Source organism: Neopsephotus bourkii, unplaced genomic scaffold, assembly GCF_033783945.1.
Source record: "Neopsephotus bourkii isolate Nb327-2 ecotype Australia unplaced genomic scaffold, CSIRO-AGI_Nbou_v1 NB_234, whole genome shotgun sequence".
NCBI classification, from domain to species: domain Eukaryota; kingdom Metazoa; phylum Chordata; class Aves; order Psittaciformes; family Psittacidae; genus Neopsephotus; species Neopsephotus bourkii.
Genome location: NW_026900744.1, coordinates 6,293,137 through 6,311,520, shown reverse-complemented (window position 1 = coordinate 6,311,520; position 18,384 = coordinate 6,293,137). Strand labels below are relative to the sequence as shown.

Sequence of the window (18,384 nt, the reverse complement as noted above, 5' to 3'; positions counted from 1 at the left end):
GGAAGTGGCCAAGGAATTTGATGCCACAGGGAGAGGGAAAGGCTGCAGAGAGGTGGGTCTCAGGTGGTGGCTTTCCTGGAGCATCCCAGGAGGCTGATAGCAGAGGTAGGAATGAGGCTGGCTACGATCCAGTTAACCATGGGAGGTTTGGGTGCCTGGAAAAGTGGATGCGAGCCAAGAGGTGATGCTGTAGCTGGGGTAGGGACATCTGGGGGCAGAGGGCACCCTTCGGGCCACGGGCAGTGAAAGGCAGAAGGGCAGGAAGCTGCAGGGTCACAGTGAGTCAGGTGCGAGTCAGGGCCAAACAAAAGGTGAGATGCTCGGATAAGAACCGCAGCTGACTCAGAGTTTCCACCTCTTCCAGAGGGTGACCACAGGGAATGGCCAGGGACTAGCTGGAACCCCCCCTTTTCTTGGAGCCAGCACTGGAAGGAGGTGGCAATTGCACACTCTTTGGGACCTGAGAGCCTAGACGTGTTAGCGGGAGCTGTACCAACTGCTGCCAAGGACACCCATCCAGTGCTGGTGTGTTGAGGCATGGAGGGTCCCAGGGGATCCCAGGAGCCAGCCTGGGAACCTGAGCTCAGAGCTCATACCTTCCTGAAGTGCTGAAGCAGGAGCTGTTTGAATTAAACAGGAGAGATTTCCCCCTTATTAGCGGGCTATTAATCACATTCAGTTTTTTTTAACTGGAGCTGTTGCACAACAGGTTGAGTAACAGCCTAATAACAGGCTGTAAATCTCAGTTTGCTCTCCGGGAGATTACAGATGTTAATAACAGATAATGAGCCACAACTCACGAGCTGCTCCTCTCCCCCGCCCCTTTGATCCCTCTGCTCTGCCCCTCGCTGTACTCAGCCCCCAGGATGGAGCAGGGCTGCAGGAGACCCCCAAAAATGCAAACCAAGGGGTTTATCCAGCACCACCATCAGAGTTGGGGTCCAACCGCCCAGTTCTGCCAGCAGAAACCAGCCCCCACTAACCCCAGCTTCTCCTGCAGCCCCCTACCACCACCCATGCTGTCACCCCACACCTACCTAGAGCAGTTTTTAGGGTCCTTTGCCCCACGTTGGTTCATGCGACCCAAGGTGCATCCAAGGTGCATCAGTGCACCCAAGGCTGTACTCTTGCAGCCTGGGGGAGCTGGCGCAGGCCCCCAGGAGCTTGGGTGCCTGCAGGACTTGTGCAGGATGGCTGGGGCAGGCAGGGCTTGGCCCCTGCTCTGACTGCTGCCAGACCCTGGGCATCACTCTCCCCATCCCATGTCCTCCCTGCTGCAATCAGCTCAGGGTTCTGGGCCTTGTCCATGCTCAGGGTTCCTCTTGGGCTTGCTACCACCCTGGACATGGTGAGACCAGAGCATATCGCACACAGTGAGAGCCTCTTGCACTGAGACAGGTAGCAGCTTGCTGCAGCAGCACTGTGCAGGGGAGCTAACCCCTGCGAAACCTGCTGGGGAGGTTTCCAAACCCATCCCCTCCCCACCTCCTGCCTGCTGCCCCATCCCTACCTAGGGCCCCCTTCCCAAAATGGGGACTGACCACCAAGGTGACTTTACATCCTGGATGCGTACACGTGCTGCCTGCATCCTTCCTCTGGGATACACACACAACACACCTCTGCAAGCCCTGGGGTGGCCAGACACCGCTCTAGGGACAGGGACAGTCCCAAATGGCTCCCCCTCTCCCTGCCCCATGGGTGGGAGCAGGAGTATGGAGGGACCCTGCAGGAGGACTTGAGTGTGTATTGCCCCCGAAGGACTTTCTCCTGCTCCTGACTTGAACCAGACACCACAAGGCACAGAGGAGGGTGATAGTGGTGCAGCCTTTGCCACAGGGTGTGGTGTGGTCCCTCCATCCTCAGGTTCAAGAGACATCTGACCCAGGTGGCAGCCATCCCCACCAGCATCCTCCCAGCACCCTGCAGGGTATGGGCCCGCAGCCGCTGCTATATGGAGCACAGAGGGGCTGGCAGGAGGCATGGGGTAGGGTGCAGGAGTCACCCAGCAGGTAGGGCTGGTGAGGGCAGTGAGTCAATGCCAGCTTTCCCTACCAGGGTGGGACTGCCACAGTCACCCAGTGTCCTGCCACACTCACCATGCACACTGGGCAGCACTGAGCAGCTGGCAGGCATGGCAAAACCTGATCCTCTGCCTGGGATTCCATCCCCAACTCCAGCAGGCACGGTGCAGGCAATGGTGGGGCCCCATTCCTTGTGCATGCACTTGATGTTCCTCATTCTGATCCGTACAAAGGGGTGCAGAGGGTTGGGAGTTGCTGGCTCCCCCCAGTGCCATCAGTTATGGTGGAGAAGGGTGGTTATGGAGAAGAATGGGGCAGCAGTTGTGCTTGCTGTGAGAGCCAACTGATGGTCAGGAGCTGTGAGCCACCCCCCTGCATGGCACTAAGCCAGTGCAGGCAGCACTCCTGTGGTACTGCATAGGTATCCCTGTGTCCGTTCAGGAGCACCATGCCATCCCTCCATCAGACCTGGGATACTGATGGAGATGGACACCAGGAAAGCTGCAGCCAGGAGCCCATGGCTTGGTTTCCAGCATCTGCCTATGTCAAGGATTATTCAATGACCCAAAGGGGCTTTCATGTCCTGAGCTGGAGGCGCAGTGCCACCAGCACATGGGACCACATCTCTGCATGGCTACCTTGGGCCATGGGGCAGTGTCCTCTTTGCACCCAGGGAAGGTGCTCTGGAGGGGCCCTGGATGTGCATAGAGTATAAGCAAGGAGGAAAGCACTTCCCAAGAGGAGGAGATGCTGGTGGAGCTGCAAGCACACCTTGGGAGATGCAGCAACCACAGCCAGGGCACCTTGGGGTGCTGGCCATCCCATGGAGCCCAGCCTCCAGCACCCCGTTAGGTGGATGCCGAGCAGTGCTCTCCTGGTATTTGGTACCCAGGCTGCCGGCCCTTTCCCTAGGGACACCTCACAGTGGGATGAGGATGGTGCCACTCCCTGGCACAGGGAATGTGGGCCAGGGCTGCTCCGGCCAGTTTCCTTGAGGATGTTGTTCCTAACCCCACACATGAGTCACAGTGCTTGTGGGTGCTCCTGGCTCTGGGTGGGTGGTGGGGGCTGCACCCCTCCCCAGCCAGTCCATGGCCACATTCCTCCACAACGTGCATGGGGACCAGAACTCCTCCATGCTGGTCTATGGGGAGGGAATACTCAGCAGTGGGGTGCTGGAACAAGTTGCAGACATAAAGGTATCCCCATCGCGGCCCCCAGGGAGGGCTGATGCCCCTTCTCCATCCCTGCTCCTTGGCCTTTCCAGCGGCCAGGGGCTGCCTTGAGCGGGGTGACAACCACCGAGGCGGTGATGAAAGTCGGCGGAGGGGAGGTTTGTGGCCGGGAGGCTGCTATAAGAGAGCCCGGGACCTTTGATATGCAGAAGCCTCCGGCCCCTCTGATTGCATTAGCGGGTTTAGTGCCCGAGCAAGCACCCAGCCCCCGCTATCAGGAGCTGCAAAAGGGCCCAGGTCCCATTTTAGATGCAAATGGCCCTGCAATTGTGGACTTGGAGGGGAGAAAAACTCCGAAATCACCGCCGGGTGGAAGCAGACCTGGCTGGAGACAAAAAGGTTCCCAGGCGCCTTGAGTGGCCCCGTAATCACCGCACTGATGGCTCAGGTGCGGAGCATCGCAGCCTCGATAGCTTCCCCGAACCAGCCTCTTTACGGGAAGTGCACATTCCCGGAGGAATCTCTCACCATTCCCCCTGCCAGCCCCGGCTGCCCGCTTTGTCCCCCTGCCTGCCACTAATGTCCCCAGGGCAGGCGGCTCTTACCCAGGGCTGGAGCTCGGCTCTGCTCTCGGCTTTGAAGTGCATCAGATTGGGCTAATGGGGAGATGTGTCCATCAGACCCGCGCACAGAGAGGCTGGGGGAGGCGACCCCCATCCACGTTCAGGGGAGGTGACCAGGCATGGCCAGAGCCCCCTTGGTATCCCCCCGGCCCCTGTGCCCACTGTGACCCCATTCGTACCAGGTGAGCTGGAGCAGACTAGCCATATTTGAGCCACTTCAGGAGCACCCTGACTCCCTAAATCCACCCAAGCACTCAGAGCAATGCTGGGCCACAGTCCTGCTGGGTTGTGGCAGCCACCAACAGCCTGAGGCAGCAAGGAAGACTTTTCTGCTCCTGGTCCCAGCACCATCCTGGTACTGCTCTACTGGCCCCAGGGCACCTCGTGGCACCCCACATCCCCATCCCCTAAGCTGCTCCAGCTCTTCCCTTGGGCAGGGGCATGTTGAGGAGCTGCCCCATGGCTCCCTACCCCCCAGTCCTGGGCTATAAGCCTGTGAGAGCAGGGTCCCCAAAGGGCTTGGTGTGGGGAGTGCCTGGGATGTGGGCCTAGGTCCCCTTCTCCTGAGAAGCAGGCAAAAAAACAGCCTCACATTGCTGCCCAGCTCCACAGAGCCTCACTGAAGCCTCATAGAAACTCTGCCTACCATCCAGCAGCCCCAGCCCCAGAGCAGAATGAAGGATGTGGGGCCATGTATGGGGTGCAGCGGTGGAGTCAGGATGGTCTTACCCCTGGAGATCCCCTCTCCAACACCCCCCAGCTATCCTTACCCCGTAGTGTGGGCTCAGCCATGGCCTGGACACACACACACACACCCCCCAGTCCAGCAGCCCACTAACCCTAATACGAGCCATGAGTTCAGTCAGGCCCCTTTCATTCCACCTCTCTGGTGTGGGAGATGGATACAGGGGGCCACGGGACTTTCTCAGGGCTGATGGCCACCTGGGCAGTGTGTAGGGTGCCAGCTGAGGCAGGAGGGACTGAACTGGCACGGTGGGGGAACAGGAGACCTCAGGGTCCTGTGCAGTGCCTCATGGTCACCATCACTTTCCAAAACAAGGGGACAGGCAGGCAGGTGCACGGGGCACAGCCTCTGCATCCATCCTGCAAAACCACATGGCTTTGCTTTGATGTAGGTGGAAAATTCCCTCTTTGTTCAGGAATCTGAGGGGCCGGAGGCTCCAACACCGGCTGCGCTCGGTGAGGGATTAAAAGCGTGTTTTGTTGGAAAGAGTTTTCCTCTCCTGACTGGGGAGGTGACATCCAAACCTTATTTTCCTTTCCGCGCTGGAACACACGCCAGTGCAGCCAAGGGGTCCCCGGAGAGCCACAGGACACAGCGGCTGCGCCGAGACCCTCGACGGCACTTGGGATGGCTGGCACGTGGGAATAGCGGCAGGGAAGATGGAGCCGAGGGAAATGGAGGCCGTTAGAGGTTGGGTTTGGGCTCGGGGCTGTTTGCCTGTAGCCTGAGCACACGCCGAGGTCGGGCAGGGATCCGGCTCGGCTGTGGATGTTAAAACAGCACCACGAGTGCCAAGGACCCTCCTACTTTGCCACGGGCTGGGTGGATCCCGGCCCCGCTGTGCACCTTGCTCTGCTGGCGATGCGCTGCACGCCCGGCCGGCTCCGCTCCAGCACCGCAGCCGCTGTAGGGCTGGGAGGCAGGGAGGGGTGTGCTGCTGCTGCTCCTGCCGCACGCCCGGCCATGGCCGTGCACCAGCGCAGGGACAAACAGCCCCTGGCCATCCAAGCACTGTCTGGTCAGGGGACACATCCTCTGGGCAGGGTGCTGGGCTCCAGCCCCAGAAGCACAGTGCCCTGGAGCAGGTGGAGAGGGGCATCCTCATCTCCTGGTATCACCCCCAGCAGCTGGGGTCCCCAGGGACCGTTCATCCCAGGGTGGTGGTCTCCGCTTTGGGACCCTTCACCCCCAGGGTGGTGTTAGGGACCCCATTTGAGGGACGGCAGTGCGCCTTCTGCCTCCTTCCTGCAGGGCATCTAAGGGCAGGAGCAAACTGGGATTGCAGCACCAAAGCCATCCAGGGAGTGAGGAGGAGAGAATGTGTGCATGCTGAGGCTGGGAAATCTCAGGCTTCCCCCTAATCCCTCCCCTGGAGCACTGCCTTGCTATCCCACTGCTCACGAACGGCAACTGGGTCCCCTCAGGATCAAAACCTTGTGAGAACCTGCCCTCCGAGGCACCTGCTGCCCTGCCAGCCCTGCAGAAAGCTCGGGCATTGAAAGCTATGATAAGGATCTTCCTCTGTCTTTTCGGATGTAGGTGCTGCCCTGGGGAACACTGGCAGCGAAGCACAGGCTCTGCTGGAGCCGGGATGCTGCGGCTCTGGGTCGACTGACTGTGGCACCTGCAGCACTGCACACGTGTGTGTGCATTCACCTGCAATGAGCTTGGGAGCTTCCCGAGGGTTATGCTTGTGCCACAAAGCTTCAAGTGTTAATGGCTGCTCCAAGGCAAGCCCTGTCGATCCCCAGAGCATCTGCATCCCCAGCAAAAGGCAGGATTCAGGCTCTGGCTCTGCAGTGATCTTTCTTCATCCCTCTCTTGCCTGTCCAGATTTGTCTCTGTCCATCCTTGGACCAAGAGCACTCAGACATTCCCTCCATCCCCACTGTCTTCTCTGTCCCTGGTGCACACCGGTACTGCCAGCACAGCCGGACCAGGCAAAGCAGCTGGCTCTCTCCGAGTGACTCATGCTGAAATACATGACGTTCACCATAGTTCAGGGCTTTTGGCTTGGATGAGAAAAACACCAGGGCGTAAGAAAGTTTCTTTACAAGTTCCTCTTAAAACACTGGAGGAAATTCTCCTCCCACTTGCTCACACTCTACTTTTTGGGGAGAAAAGTAACATTTTTAATAAAAAAAATCCTTTTTATCATTTATAAGGTAAAACCAGACAGTTAAGCAAAATGTTTTGCCTTGATTGATATATAAAAAACCAAAATGAAGGCCATCTGGGTCGATTTCAAACAGCTCCCAGCTGCGCAGAGCTGCTCCAGCCAAGCCTTCGTGGCCCAAGGATCCACGCTGTGCCCTCTTGCCCACAGGGCCATGTCATGACCACGCCGAGCAGCGCTGCCCGTGCTGGCGCAGCGATCCCGGCAGCCCGGCGTGGTTTCGCTGCTGCGTTTGCTCGCAGGGTTATCTGCTCCGGAGCTGGTGTTGGTTTTGGCACGCAGCGCCGGGACCACACCTACTATTTAAATACCACAGCCAAGGGCTCGGAGGGGAAAGGGAAAGAAAAAAAATGAGGGAAAGAAAGAAAACGCATATGAAATGTTTGTTGTGGTTTGGAGATACACACACACACATGCACACACAACACAAACACACCAGCCCGGCTCCGGGTCGCTGGCAGCCGAGGAAGGAAGACTCGGGCTAAGATTGTCTTCAAACCCATGCTGGCGGGAGGAAAACCCTTTGGGCCAAAATTAGACCCTGCCGCATGCCAAACCAGAGCCTGCTCTTGCCCGGGCTGGGGAAGCCGGGGCAGCCCCAGTGGCACAGCCAGGGCTAGGGAGCCATGCCAGCACATCCTGGGTGGCTGCCCTCCTGCTGGGCTAAGAAAGGCTGGAGAAGGGGTGCCAGGGGTGAAAATCCCCATGGAGGCAGCCCTGATGGGGATGAGAGGGTTATCCCTCTGCAGCACCCTGGAATAGCAGGTCCTAGAGATATCCTTTGGGGTGACAGCACTCACAGTGGGGCTGGGGTGGCAGGGACAGAGACAGGCAGCACTGCGACTTGGTGCTGGCATGGGATAAATGGGCACCCAGCAGCTGGGGCTGGAAACAGGGATGGGTGTCCCATGGGAGCAGGTGCTCCAGACACCCTCTTGCTTTTGGGACCAAGAGGCACCTGGGATGGACTTGTTGACAATGTGACCCTACCACTGGCACAGTGGTGGATGGGAAGTGGTGCCATTTACCCCCTGTCTTTGCTCAGCTCACCTGGGGCAGGTCACGCTTCCCCTTCCCCAGTATTGGCCCTGGAAGGGCAGCTGCAGGCATGAAACAGCAGCAAGGTGTCCCAAGTGGCGCTGGGTGGCCGTGTTGTGCTGTGCCAAGCCGTGCCACGCAGCGAGGCCTGCCGAGGCGGCTGAGCAGGTGGATTACCGCCACCTTCCTTTCCCCAGGCTCCTTCCCGAAGTTTTCCCGATGATCTCACTGGATGCACATTTCCAAATCGTTTGGTTGATTGTTTCATCATCGGAGGTCAATTACAGAGAAGGCGAGTTCCTGTCGCCCCACTCCGAACCCCTTCACTGCCAGAGCCCCAGAACAAAGGGAGGAATTGGGCTTGGGCTCGGCCAGCTTGGATTCCCATTTGATTATTTCCAACAAGGGAGCAAATCTATTTTGGAGCCAGTATTCCCAAGGGATGAGCTCACCAGCACAGAGCATGAGCAGGGTTGGGGAAAAGAAAAAATACAGCCTTTTGTAATATGTTGCAAACCTATTTACTACCAGGGTAATTAAATGCCACTTCCTGGAGCGGAATGAAGCAGCTTTATGTAATGATGGCACAAAGGGATTTGCTCCCGATGCGAGGCGGCTGCTGCCAGAAGTGTCTGTGTGTGTTGCAGGTGGGAGGATGCACTTCCACGGGCTGCACATGGGCAACTGCACCTTGGCATCCATGTGTGGATGCTGTGATCCAGGGCTGGTGTCCCACGTTGGAATAGGTGGCCTTGGTGCAGTGCGTGTCCCAGGGGCAGTGGATGGCAGCAGGGCAGCTATTTTGTGCAATGCTCTGCAGTGTGTGATTTACACCTGCGAGGTGGCTGCGGGCTGCATGGGAGGAATAACAAAATCAGATGTGCTGGAAAACAACCTCCACAGAGCAGAATGGCTTCCCAGCTCCCTGTGTGTCTTGCTGTCCCCTGCACTGTCTCCCTCTGCCTCTCACCAGGGCTGTGTCCCCATGGATGCCAGTGACTCATAGCACAGCCCGTTTGCTCAGCCCCACAACACAGCTCCCATAGGACAGTCATTCCCGTGCTGGGGCGGCAGTGCCACGCGTACCATGGCCACACCAGTGCCCAGCCTCTGGGGCCAGCCGGGCTTTCTCTGGGCTGGGAAGTGGCGTGGAGCAGAGCTGACCAGCACTTTCCCTGCCTCTGTGCAGGGCAAGGGAGGTTTTCCCCACCCATTAAGAGTGTGAGTTCATTGGAGACTCAATAACACAGAGTATGACCAGGAAGGAGGGATAGAGGCTGCTCAGAAAAGAGTGGTGGATTTCACCTGGATTAGTTGAAACTTTTGCAGTTGAATTGCTCATACATGATGTACAGCTGTTAATCCCCAGTGCACAAGAGGAGGGCTTTAATGTGCACATCCCCTGTGCTACGCAGCCATACTACGATGCCTACTATGAAACTCCCTGGGTATCTTCCTGGCACTGTGTCTTGGGCTGTTTTCATGAAGATAAATCAGAATTAGTGGGAAAAATATCCTGCACTCTTCCTGGCCTCCCCTGCTGCCCACAAGGAACTAGAAACCAGCAATTCCTCCTTTTACCCCTGGAGCTGCTGGGGTGGCACAGGTCTTCTCCAACATGGATACTGGTGGCAGCCAAAGTGAATGCTTCCCCCAGCCATGGTCCAGACCCAGTTCCTGTGGATGGAGCTGTGGAATATCAGTGGGCCATAGGGCAGGATGCGGCCCTGGGCTGGCACGTGAGTGCACCCGTTCACACATGAGGCCACTGCTGCGAGGACTGGCTGGACATCTCGAGCACGTTGTGCTGCCAATGGAGGCTGTGGTGTGTTGGGACATGTCTCAGCACCGTGTGATGAGGGTGTGATGTCCCCTCCAATGAGGGATACCCCATCCATCACAGTGCCGGACCCCGTGGCTCTGTGCAGAGCCCGGTGCTTTCAGTTTTCCTGAACCAGTGAAAGTTAAGCAGTGGAGGAAAAACGTTGCTGTATGTTATAGAGGAAGAGAGGTAAAAAGGGCAGGAAATTTGCACCATGTCCATTTCCCCTTGGCCCCCGGCCGCTGCTCATTCCGGATTCGGGATTTGCGTAGGCAGAGTTAAAAATAACAGGGGTATATAAAGAAGAACGGCGAGGGCTGCGCTGGACCCACAGCCGCCAGGGCACAGCCAGGCAGCAGGCAGAGATCAAAGCAGGATGTGGTCCAGGCGGCGCAGTGGGGCCGGGAGCGTGTGCTGGGTCTGCGGGGTGCCGCGATGCGGGGAGTCAGGGTGCCCAGCTCTGCTGGCTCAGCGGCCTCCATGGGAGATGGGGCCATGTATGTTCCCGTAGGCAAAGACATCACCATGAACCCCTGTCCCTCAGTATTGTCTACTCCACAGTGACATTCATTGGGAAGGACCTGACCCAGCTTCCCTGGCTGGAATGAGCCAGGATGGGGGTGCTGGATGTGGTCCCTGTCCAGAGCACCCCATCCTAGGGACGAGCTCCCTGCTGGCACTGCCAGGGCTCTGCCTGTGCTCCAGAGCCTCCGACAGCCCCAGACCTCAGCCGTGCATCCCAGTGCTCCCCAGGCCTGGGCAGGCAGGGCGGACACAGAAGCTCCATCGGTCGGTGCAAACGAATCTGCCCTCTGTGCCCTGATAACATTGTGTTTGTTGCAGAGCGGGAAGAGCCTGCCAGCACACGATAAGAGCAGATGACTTTACTCTGGACCCGCTCCGGATTGAATTATGCTTTAATTTCATTTTCAGTTCCTCTTTTCAAGAGGGAAAGGGGGCTTTGGGGGGTGATGGGCAGGTCTGGGGGCTCCTGGACCCTTCTCCAGGCAAGGCAGCCCCACGTAGAGGGGAGGACAGAGAGTAAAACCCAGACAGATTCACTTTCTGTTCTCAGGGACTTAGCACTGGAAGGCCAACAGCAGGGGTGTCCTGCTACATGGGATCCCATGGCATCTACCTATGGGGTTCCTTGCAGAGCTTTGGGGGGTGGGTTTTGCCTCCCATTGAAGCAGAAGCTCTCCAGGCTGTGATGCCGTGGTTGGTGTTGGAAGGGCTCATGTTTCCCATCGGAGAGGGGGAACCAGAGATACCCCAAAGGGGAGTCCCTGGGTTCAGTTGAGACCCCCAGCTCCAACTGACCCAACTGATCCAACAGCAGAGGATGCAGCGCAGGTGTTTTCCAGTCCCCAGTGTTTTGTGGTGTAGGGAACTCCTCTGGGTCTCCTGGAACCCCACAGAGCAACCCAGGCACTGTGACATTCCCTGCAGTGTCCCCTGCTTGCCCCACACATGCTGTGAGGAGGGTGCTGGTGCCGTGGCACTGTCGCGGCATTAGCAGGGCTGCCAATGCTCTGATGGAGCTTGATGGAACCACTGCCAGCGCACCACGCTGGGCATCACACACTCCTCCGCTGCCAGATGCGCCAAGAGTAGGGATAACCATTAACCCTTTCCTGTTTGGCCATCACCTAGGCGGGCAGCCCTTCCCACTCTCTGTTTGCTCTGCCGCTGGACTGCCGTTTGATCTTCTGGGATGCCAGCGGCTTGACAGGCTGTTGTAGTGGCACGGGAGATAATCTGCATTTCCTAAACAGGCTTCAGTCAACAGCGGGCTGAGCACGCACCAGCTGCTCCTGCTGCCTCCCTCTTGGCTTGGAGGAGGCTCCCGAGACTGGGCTGTGGCTGGGACCCCCCCGTGCCCACCCCATGGCTCACAGCAGGCAACCCCCCCTTTGGTGCCGCCCTTCCCGGCTCCCTGCACGGTCAGCGCTGGCAGCGCTTGTGTTGGTGCGGTGCCTGGGGCAGCGCCGCTCCCCTCCGTGCCGGCCCTCCCACCGTAGCATCAGCAATAAGAGTTTCCTGGGGAATATCCCACATTTGCAAGAAATAGTGGCTGTAAGAAACGAACCCGATCTGCTGGCGACGCCTCTCTTAAAATAAGGCAGTGCTGCACGGATGCAGACACCAAAACTGCCCGACAAAGGGGAAAACCAAGTGGAATTAGTGTTTGTCTCCTGTGGCATCTGCTCTCACTTATCTATAAAAGTTTGGGGCAGGAACTGCCTTCTGATTAACCATTATTTGGCCAAGAAACAAATAATGGGATTAACCGGTGACTTAAATAAGCTACTCTTGGGGCCAGGCTAAAAGGGATTTTGAGTGATGCCCTCGTGCTTCATTCCCACTTTGGAAGTGACTTTTTCCAAGGAAGTACTGTGCAGCCCATGTGTTTTGGCCCGCTCTATGGCATTAATAAACACGCTCCCCCACCAGCAGCCAGGCACACGGGGCCCAGGCAGCGACCCAGCATGTGCTCTGGAAACCAGGGCAGAGATTCTTGGTAAACGGGGGAAGACTTGAATCGTTGTTGTTCCACTGGATTACTGAAATAATTTATTGCAATGCTCCACCCTTATAATTAAAGCACGGTGATGAAAGCAACTGGTAGAGTAGCTTTGGCTCCAGCAGTGGCGTGTGCATGTGCGCGCACCTCACCTCTGCTGTTTATATTTGGTTTTCTTTTTAACTGACTCCTTGCTTCTGAATAGCACAGGCAGCAGCCCCAGTTCTTAGAAAGGTATCTAGGGATGGAAAGCCCCAGAAAGCAAGGAGACAGGCTCCAGGAGATAAGGACCATTGCTTCTTGACAAACGCAACAGTAGCAGGGCCATTCCTGGTACCGGCTGGATGGGGGCCAAGCGGAGAAGGTCTTGCTGTGAGCTAGACAGGGTGGCAAGAGAGACCCCAGGAGGCCTGCACAGCGCCCTGAGTTTCCATTCCATGTCTTGACATGCTGGCATGGAGTAGAGCACCTATAAATGTCTCCTGTGAGGTGTGACATCCTGATCCCCTTGCGTCCTCCACTGTGGGAAGCCCTTGTGTGGATAGCACTGTCCCAGGGGCTCCATGGGGTGGGCAGGGTCAGCCAGCCAGCCCGTGCTGCCATGGCAGAACAGCCAAGGCTTAGCCATGGTGCCAGTCCCCAGGCAGAGCAGACAAACGTCCTGCAGGGGCTGTGGGGCGAGATGAGGCGAGGCAGGCAGGGTGCCAGTCCCCGGCAGGGTCCGCTGGGCAGTTATCTCTGCTCACACACGCACCCTGCATACGGCCAGATGGGAGCCGGTGTGCTCTGTGCTGCTGATTGCCTCACCGACAGCACAGGCATAGGGGGACGCGGCCTCATGGGCGCTGTTACATGAAGTGAGTGGTGTGGGGGCACCGGGCTCAGCTATCCCCAGCCTGGCTCCCCGGCAGCACCTTTGAATGCTGATGGGCTTGATGATGTCCCGTATGGCAAGCGCTGTGCTCGGCTGTAGCACCGCACCAGCCCTCCCCGGCATGTTCCCACTCGGATCCACACACACTGGCATAAGCCACAGCCAGTGGCCCTGCCTCAAGTGAGGCAGCATCCCGGGGGACCGCCGGCTCTGCGATCTACAACCCCTCTCTCCGCTCGCAGCGTGGGGCAGTGTCAGGGAGTCGCTGACCTCACTACGGAATGGGGACGGGCAGCGGACACCCTGGGCTTTGCCATCCGCACCAGCACCCCTGTCCCTTACTTCAGCCGTTGGGCAGGGAACGGGTGGACCCAACTCCACACCCCATGGTCACGGCGTGGAGCAGTGCGAGGGAACCCCAGCCGTGTTGCCCCGGCCGGGCCGCGGGACCATGCGGGCGGGGGAGCATCACTGGGGCTAGGGCAGCCGCCGACCCCCGTCCGCCGGAGCAGCCCCCAGAGAGGGGGCGTGGCTCGGGCACCAGCGGAACCAATAGAAGGTGTCGGCGGTGAATATCAATGACGGCCGGGCCAATGGGCGCACAGCCATGCTGTTAACAGCTTAGGGGCGCGGGGTGGCGTAGAGCAGCGCTGCCGCCGCCGCGGGGAGCGGAGCGGTGCCGGGCTCCGCGCACCGCGCTCCCCTCGCCCGGCCCCGTTCTGGTCCCCCGCGCCCGGCCCGCCATGGCGGCGGCCGTGGATGAGAGCACTTTGCCCTCAATCTCTACTTTCGCCAACTTGCTGCCGCTGGAGGAGCGGCCCGCTGACATGCTCCATGTAAGCACCTGGTAGTGAGGAGGGGGCGGTGGGGGGTACGGGGCATGGAGCAAAGCGTCCCGTGATGGGGTGCAGCCTGGCTGGTAGGGGAGGCCCCCTCCCACCGTCGGAGGGCGTCCCGGGGGTGGCACACCCGGAGCGGTGCCGACCCGTCGGACGGGTTGGGGGGAGCCGCCGCCCCGAGCGGGAGGCGCGGATCGCAGGGTCCGAACGGCGGTCGCTGTCGTCTCGGCGGTTCTGACACCCCTCTTCCCCACAGAGGATGCTCCAGCAGGACGGCACCGCCGCCGTCAAGAGGGAGGAGGACGACTTGGGCAAGTTCGTGGATTTAGATTTCATCCTGGCTCACACAAGCAGTGGTGGGCAGGGGCCGCCCGGCCCCAACTACCCCCTGCCCGAGACCCCTGAGAGTTGCGGCACCACCTACGACAGCGACGGCGCCTACCCCACGCCGGGCAAATTCCCGGCGCCTTACCCCGAGGGCCAGGGCCACAGCTACGTGGCTGAGCTGCTCACCCCGGATCTGCCCGGCCACTGCGATCTGCAACGGAGAGAGTACACGGAGCTGCGGGTGCCCGGAGGCCCCCATCATCCTCACCACCCCGCACACCACCACCCGCAACTGCACCCAGCCCTGGCCCGTCCGCTGCCCCTGGACCCCGCTCAGCCCTTCGGGCCCCGCATCAAGAAAGAGCAGCCAGAGGAGCGCGCCTGCATGCTAGGGGTGCCCGCCGCCGAGTACCTGGGGCCGGGCGGCGGCGAGCATAAGCCACGCGTAGCACCAGGTCCCGGGCCGGGACCGGTGCCGGGGCCGCCGCTGCCTTACCCGGGCTTCGCTCACAGCCGTCTGGGGCCCCCCGAGGAGCCGCTGCCCGGGGCCGACCCGCACCTCCTGGCCGACCTGCCGCCTCACTACGCCGTGGCCCCGCATCGCTACGCGCCCCACTTCGCCCCCCAGCCGCCGCCGCAGTTTCATGGACACTTCAGTGTTTTCAGGGAGCCCTTGAAGGGGCCGGGGCCGGCGGGGCTGCCCGGGCTGCTGGTCACGCCGCCCAACTCCCCGGTGTTGGAGTACTTCCCGGCCGGGGCTCCCCCCGAGGACTGCAAGCCCAAGCGCGGCCGCCGCTCGTGGGCCCGCAAGCGGACGGCCACGCACAACTGTGAATACCCGGGCTGCGGCAAGACCTACACTAAGAGCTCCCACCTCAAGGCGCACATGCGGACGCACACAGGTAAGGGCATGTCGGGGGGGGGGGGGGGGGACGGCCACACTTGGAAGTTGCGCAAAGAGTCCCAGGTGGGAGGACTGGGATACACGGTGAGACCTGTGTCATCCCTGGGGGTGTTGAGGGGTGCTCGTTGACCCCCTGGTCAGTTTGGGGTGCAGGGAGGGTCCTATGTGGGGGACAGAGTGCAAGTGGTGATGTCCACTTGCACTCACTTGGGGTGCTCAGAAGAACCCTCATGGTGGGGCTGGGCAGGGATACACAGGACCCATGTGACACCCCCACTTGCTGGCCTTGGGGCCCAGTGGAGCCTGAAGAAGCAGGGCCTGGGGCCACAAGGAGAAGCCCCCCCAACCTAGATGGGGGTGAACAGAGTAGTGAAGAATGGGGTTGTATAGTAAGACCCCTGTGGCGAAGTTGGGGTAGAGCACATGGTGAATCCCCACAGTATGAACAAGCAGGGGAGCACTCATAGTTTGTGGTGGGGTGGGGGCACGTGGAGGGGCCCTGCAATGGGGCAAGGGTTCCCAAAGGATGGGTCTCATGCAGGGCACACGGGCAATGGAGCACACGGGGAAAGGGCAGGAAGATGGGGGACAAAAGAAAGGAGGGGCAGACAGGGGTGAGTACACCACAGGGCTCCCCTCGACTAAGGGTGGGGGTCAGGGTTCCCCTTGAAAGGAGGGGGTGCTGGGCAGAGTAGCACAGGGGTGAAAGCATAGGGAGGATGAAGACCTCCAAGCCCATTGATGCCCATTCTCCACAGGCGAGAAGCCCTACCACTGCACCTGGGAAGGCTGCGGCTGGAAGTTTGCCCGCTCCGATGAGCTGACCCGTCACTACCGCAAGCACACAGGGCACCGGCCCTTCCAGTGCCACCTCTGCGAGCGGGCTTTCTCCCGCTCCGACCACCTCGCCCTCCACATGAAGCGGCACATGTGAGCGGGAGCTGTGGCCGGATTCCGTGTCCCCAGAGCCAGCTCATGGTGTAAATAGCGTCAGGCAGGGGATGGCACTGGGGAGCAGCCTGGCCGTCTCTGCTTGTAGTTGATAACTAGTTTTCTCCTCCTGCCCCTGCTGTGAGAACTGGGCCCAGCTGCATGGTGGGGAATGGCTGCTTTGGGGTGTAAATGGGGAGGAAAGCTGCAAGGAATGTCTCCGGTCCCTGCCCTATCACCACTCAGCTCCCAGTGCCTGGAGAATCCCCCCCTTCTCAGCCAGGTATCTGGTGGGGGGGGGGAGGGCTGGTGCAGCAGGGATCTGTTTCCAGAGCTCCTGGCTTGTATTTGGCATCAGCTTAACCTTCTCCCCTTAAATCCTGGCACCTCCTGGCTCCAGGCACTGGGGTGGCTGACTCTGGCCTGGTTTTGGCCAGAGACCTGTGCTCACTGGGTGTGCAGGTTGCAGCGCTGGGAAGTGGATTGCTGGTCTTCTCGGTTGTGGCCATCAGAACAAACCTCCTGACCCAAAAGCCCAGCACGGATGGGGTGAGGATTGCACCTGACTGGCTCATGGCTATAAAGGTTTGCAGGGGTTGGCAGTGCAGCATCACCTTGTACAGGGAGTGGGGATGCTCCTGTTGCCAGCCTCGGACCCTGCTGAGCAGTCCGGTCCTGGCCATTCCCATGAGCCTAAAATGGCTCTTTGGGCTCATGTCTGCTTCCATTTGTCTCGTTCTTCCCCTCAGGATGACACCAGGTACTGCTGCAGCTGCCTTCCCCATGCTGCTTTTTTAAACTTAGTGTGTAAAGGACAATGAGTCCAGCTATGAATGCCCAGGTCTCTGCTATACTTGAAACTTTCATAGAAGAAAACCAAAGAGAAAACTCAAAAGAAAATGAGTCTTTTTATGTGCAGCTTCTGCAAAGCAAGTTGTAAATTAAACAAAGCAGTAATATATAATGTTTCTGTTTTTTTAATATATTTTTTTCTTCCAGCTGGGAACCCAGATGAGTCTCGGCTTTGGGAAGTGCACTGTTCCCGTCTGTGTATATTGTTAATTAACATTTCTTTGCTTGGGCACGTTAGGTCTCTCGCACTCTGAAATGTTACTTTTCTTTATATGCAAACTGTTGAAATATTGTGATCTGCTGTATAATAAATAAACAAGATGTAAACATGAAAGAGCCAGGAGAGTTTACTTTAAAGCTTTCTTCTAAGACGAGAGGGTGAGGCTGGGCTTGCTTGTCAGTAAATATTTACATTGATGTTCATTTCTGCTTAAGTTAGCTGCGGAGGATCGATGGGGAACGCCCAAGCCTCGGCATCTGAGCAGCATCTCCTGTGCAACAGCTCTTGAGTCACCCCACTTCCCTGTGCCTCAGTTTCCCTAATCTGCAGATGGGGCAATTGCGGCACCGGGATGGCGTGACTGGTCCTGCGGTGAGTCATTCCCGAAGGGAACGGTAGCCGAAACTGTGCCGGGAGCCTTGCTGCTCCTGTTGTCTTCCCAAGCGCTCCTGTCCCACTGTCCCCCGCAGCAGAAGCTCTGTGGCACAGGCCTTGTGGTCACAACCAGGAGGTTGTTGGTGGCTGCCCGGTCCTGTTCCTGCTGCCCTCCTGGGGTGTCCCAGTAGCTCGATGGGGTTCAGGTGCTGAGGTTTCCCTGCGTTCATAGGTGGTGACTCAGCACAAGCGTGCTGGCAGGTCCCGAGCTCAGCAAGCAGGTCTGGCTCCATCCCTCCCTCCCACAGCTGATTACCCGTGATGCATGCATCCTTCTGAAGCCAGGGGCTTGTCTGGACCTGACACTGTGCCGGCAGTGCAGGGAGCGTGCCGTGAGGGCTGTGCAGTGCCCTGGCCCAGGGTGTTAGTGGCTTCCTCCTCCTGTGCTTGCTGCCACAACCCCCGGTGGCTGGCCAGGGCTAGGGGATGACCTGGGGCTCCTTGCCCCGCAAGCGGAAATGGGATGTAGCTGTGCTGCCAGCACGGGCTGGGCTGATCCCAGTCCTTCCCTGTATTCCTGCCTGTAGCTGTGGGGAGTTGAACTGGGAGCAGCAGAGTAGGGCTGGTGTCCCCTTGAGGGGTGGCTAGTGTTTTGGGATTGGGTTCAGTGTCCCCAGGCCAGCATCCAGCCTTGGGGTCTGCCCCAAGCAGGTACGAAAGTGTGAGTGTCTCTAGGCAGGGTGCAGCGGCTTGGGATGTTGTGTCCTCCCTGCAGGCCTGGGCATGGGACCATGGGACACAGGTGTCATGGATCCACCAAGCTCAATCACTTGTCCTTTCCACAGCTGCCTCCACCCACTGAGTGCCCCACTTTCTGTGAGGTGCCTGTGTAGGGTGACCATGCTGGGACACCAGTGAGCTGTGATGGGTTTCTCACTC

At 59.0% G+C, this 18,384-nt stretch overlaps 1 protein-coding gene across 1 annotated transcript; it reads left to right on the top strand.

Moving 5' to 3' along the window:
- The first annotated feature begins 13,585 nt into the window (after nt 1–13,585).
- Nucleotides 13,586–17,184, top strand: LOC133207825 (Krueppel-like factor 2). The gene is made up of 3 exons (XM_061345036.1): nt 13,586–13,834; nt 14,094–15,066; nt 15,827–17,184. Exons 1-3 carry the CDS (start codon nt 13,742–13,744, stop codon nt 16,000–16,002), a joined length of 1,242 nt encoding a protein of 413 aa, XP_061201020.1. The 5' UTR covers nt 13,586–13,741; the 3' UTR covers nt 16,003–17,184.
- Nucleotides 17,185–18,384: the final 1,200 nt, after the last annotated feature.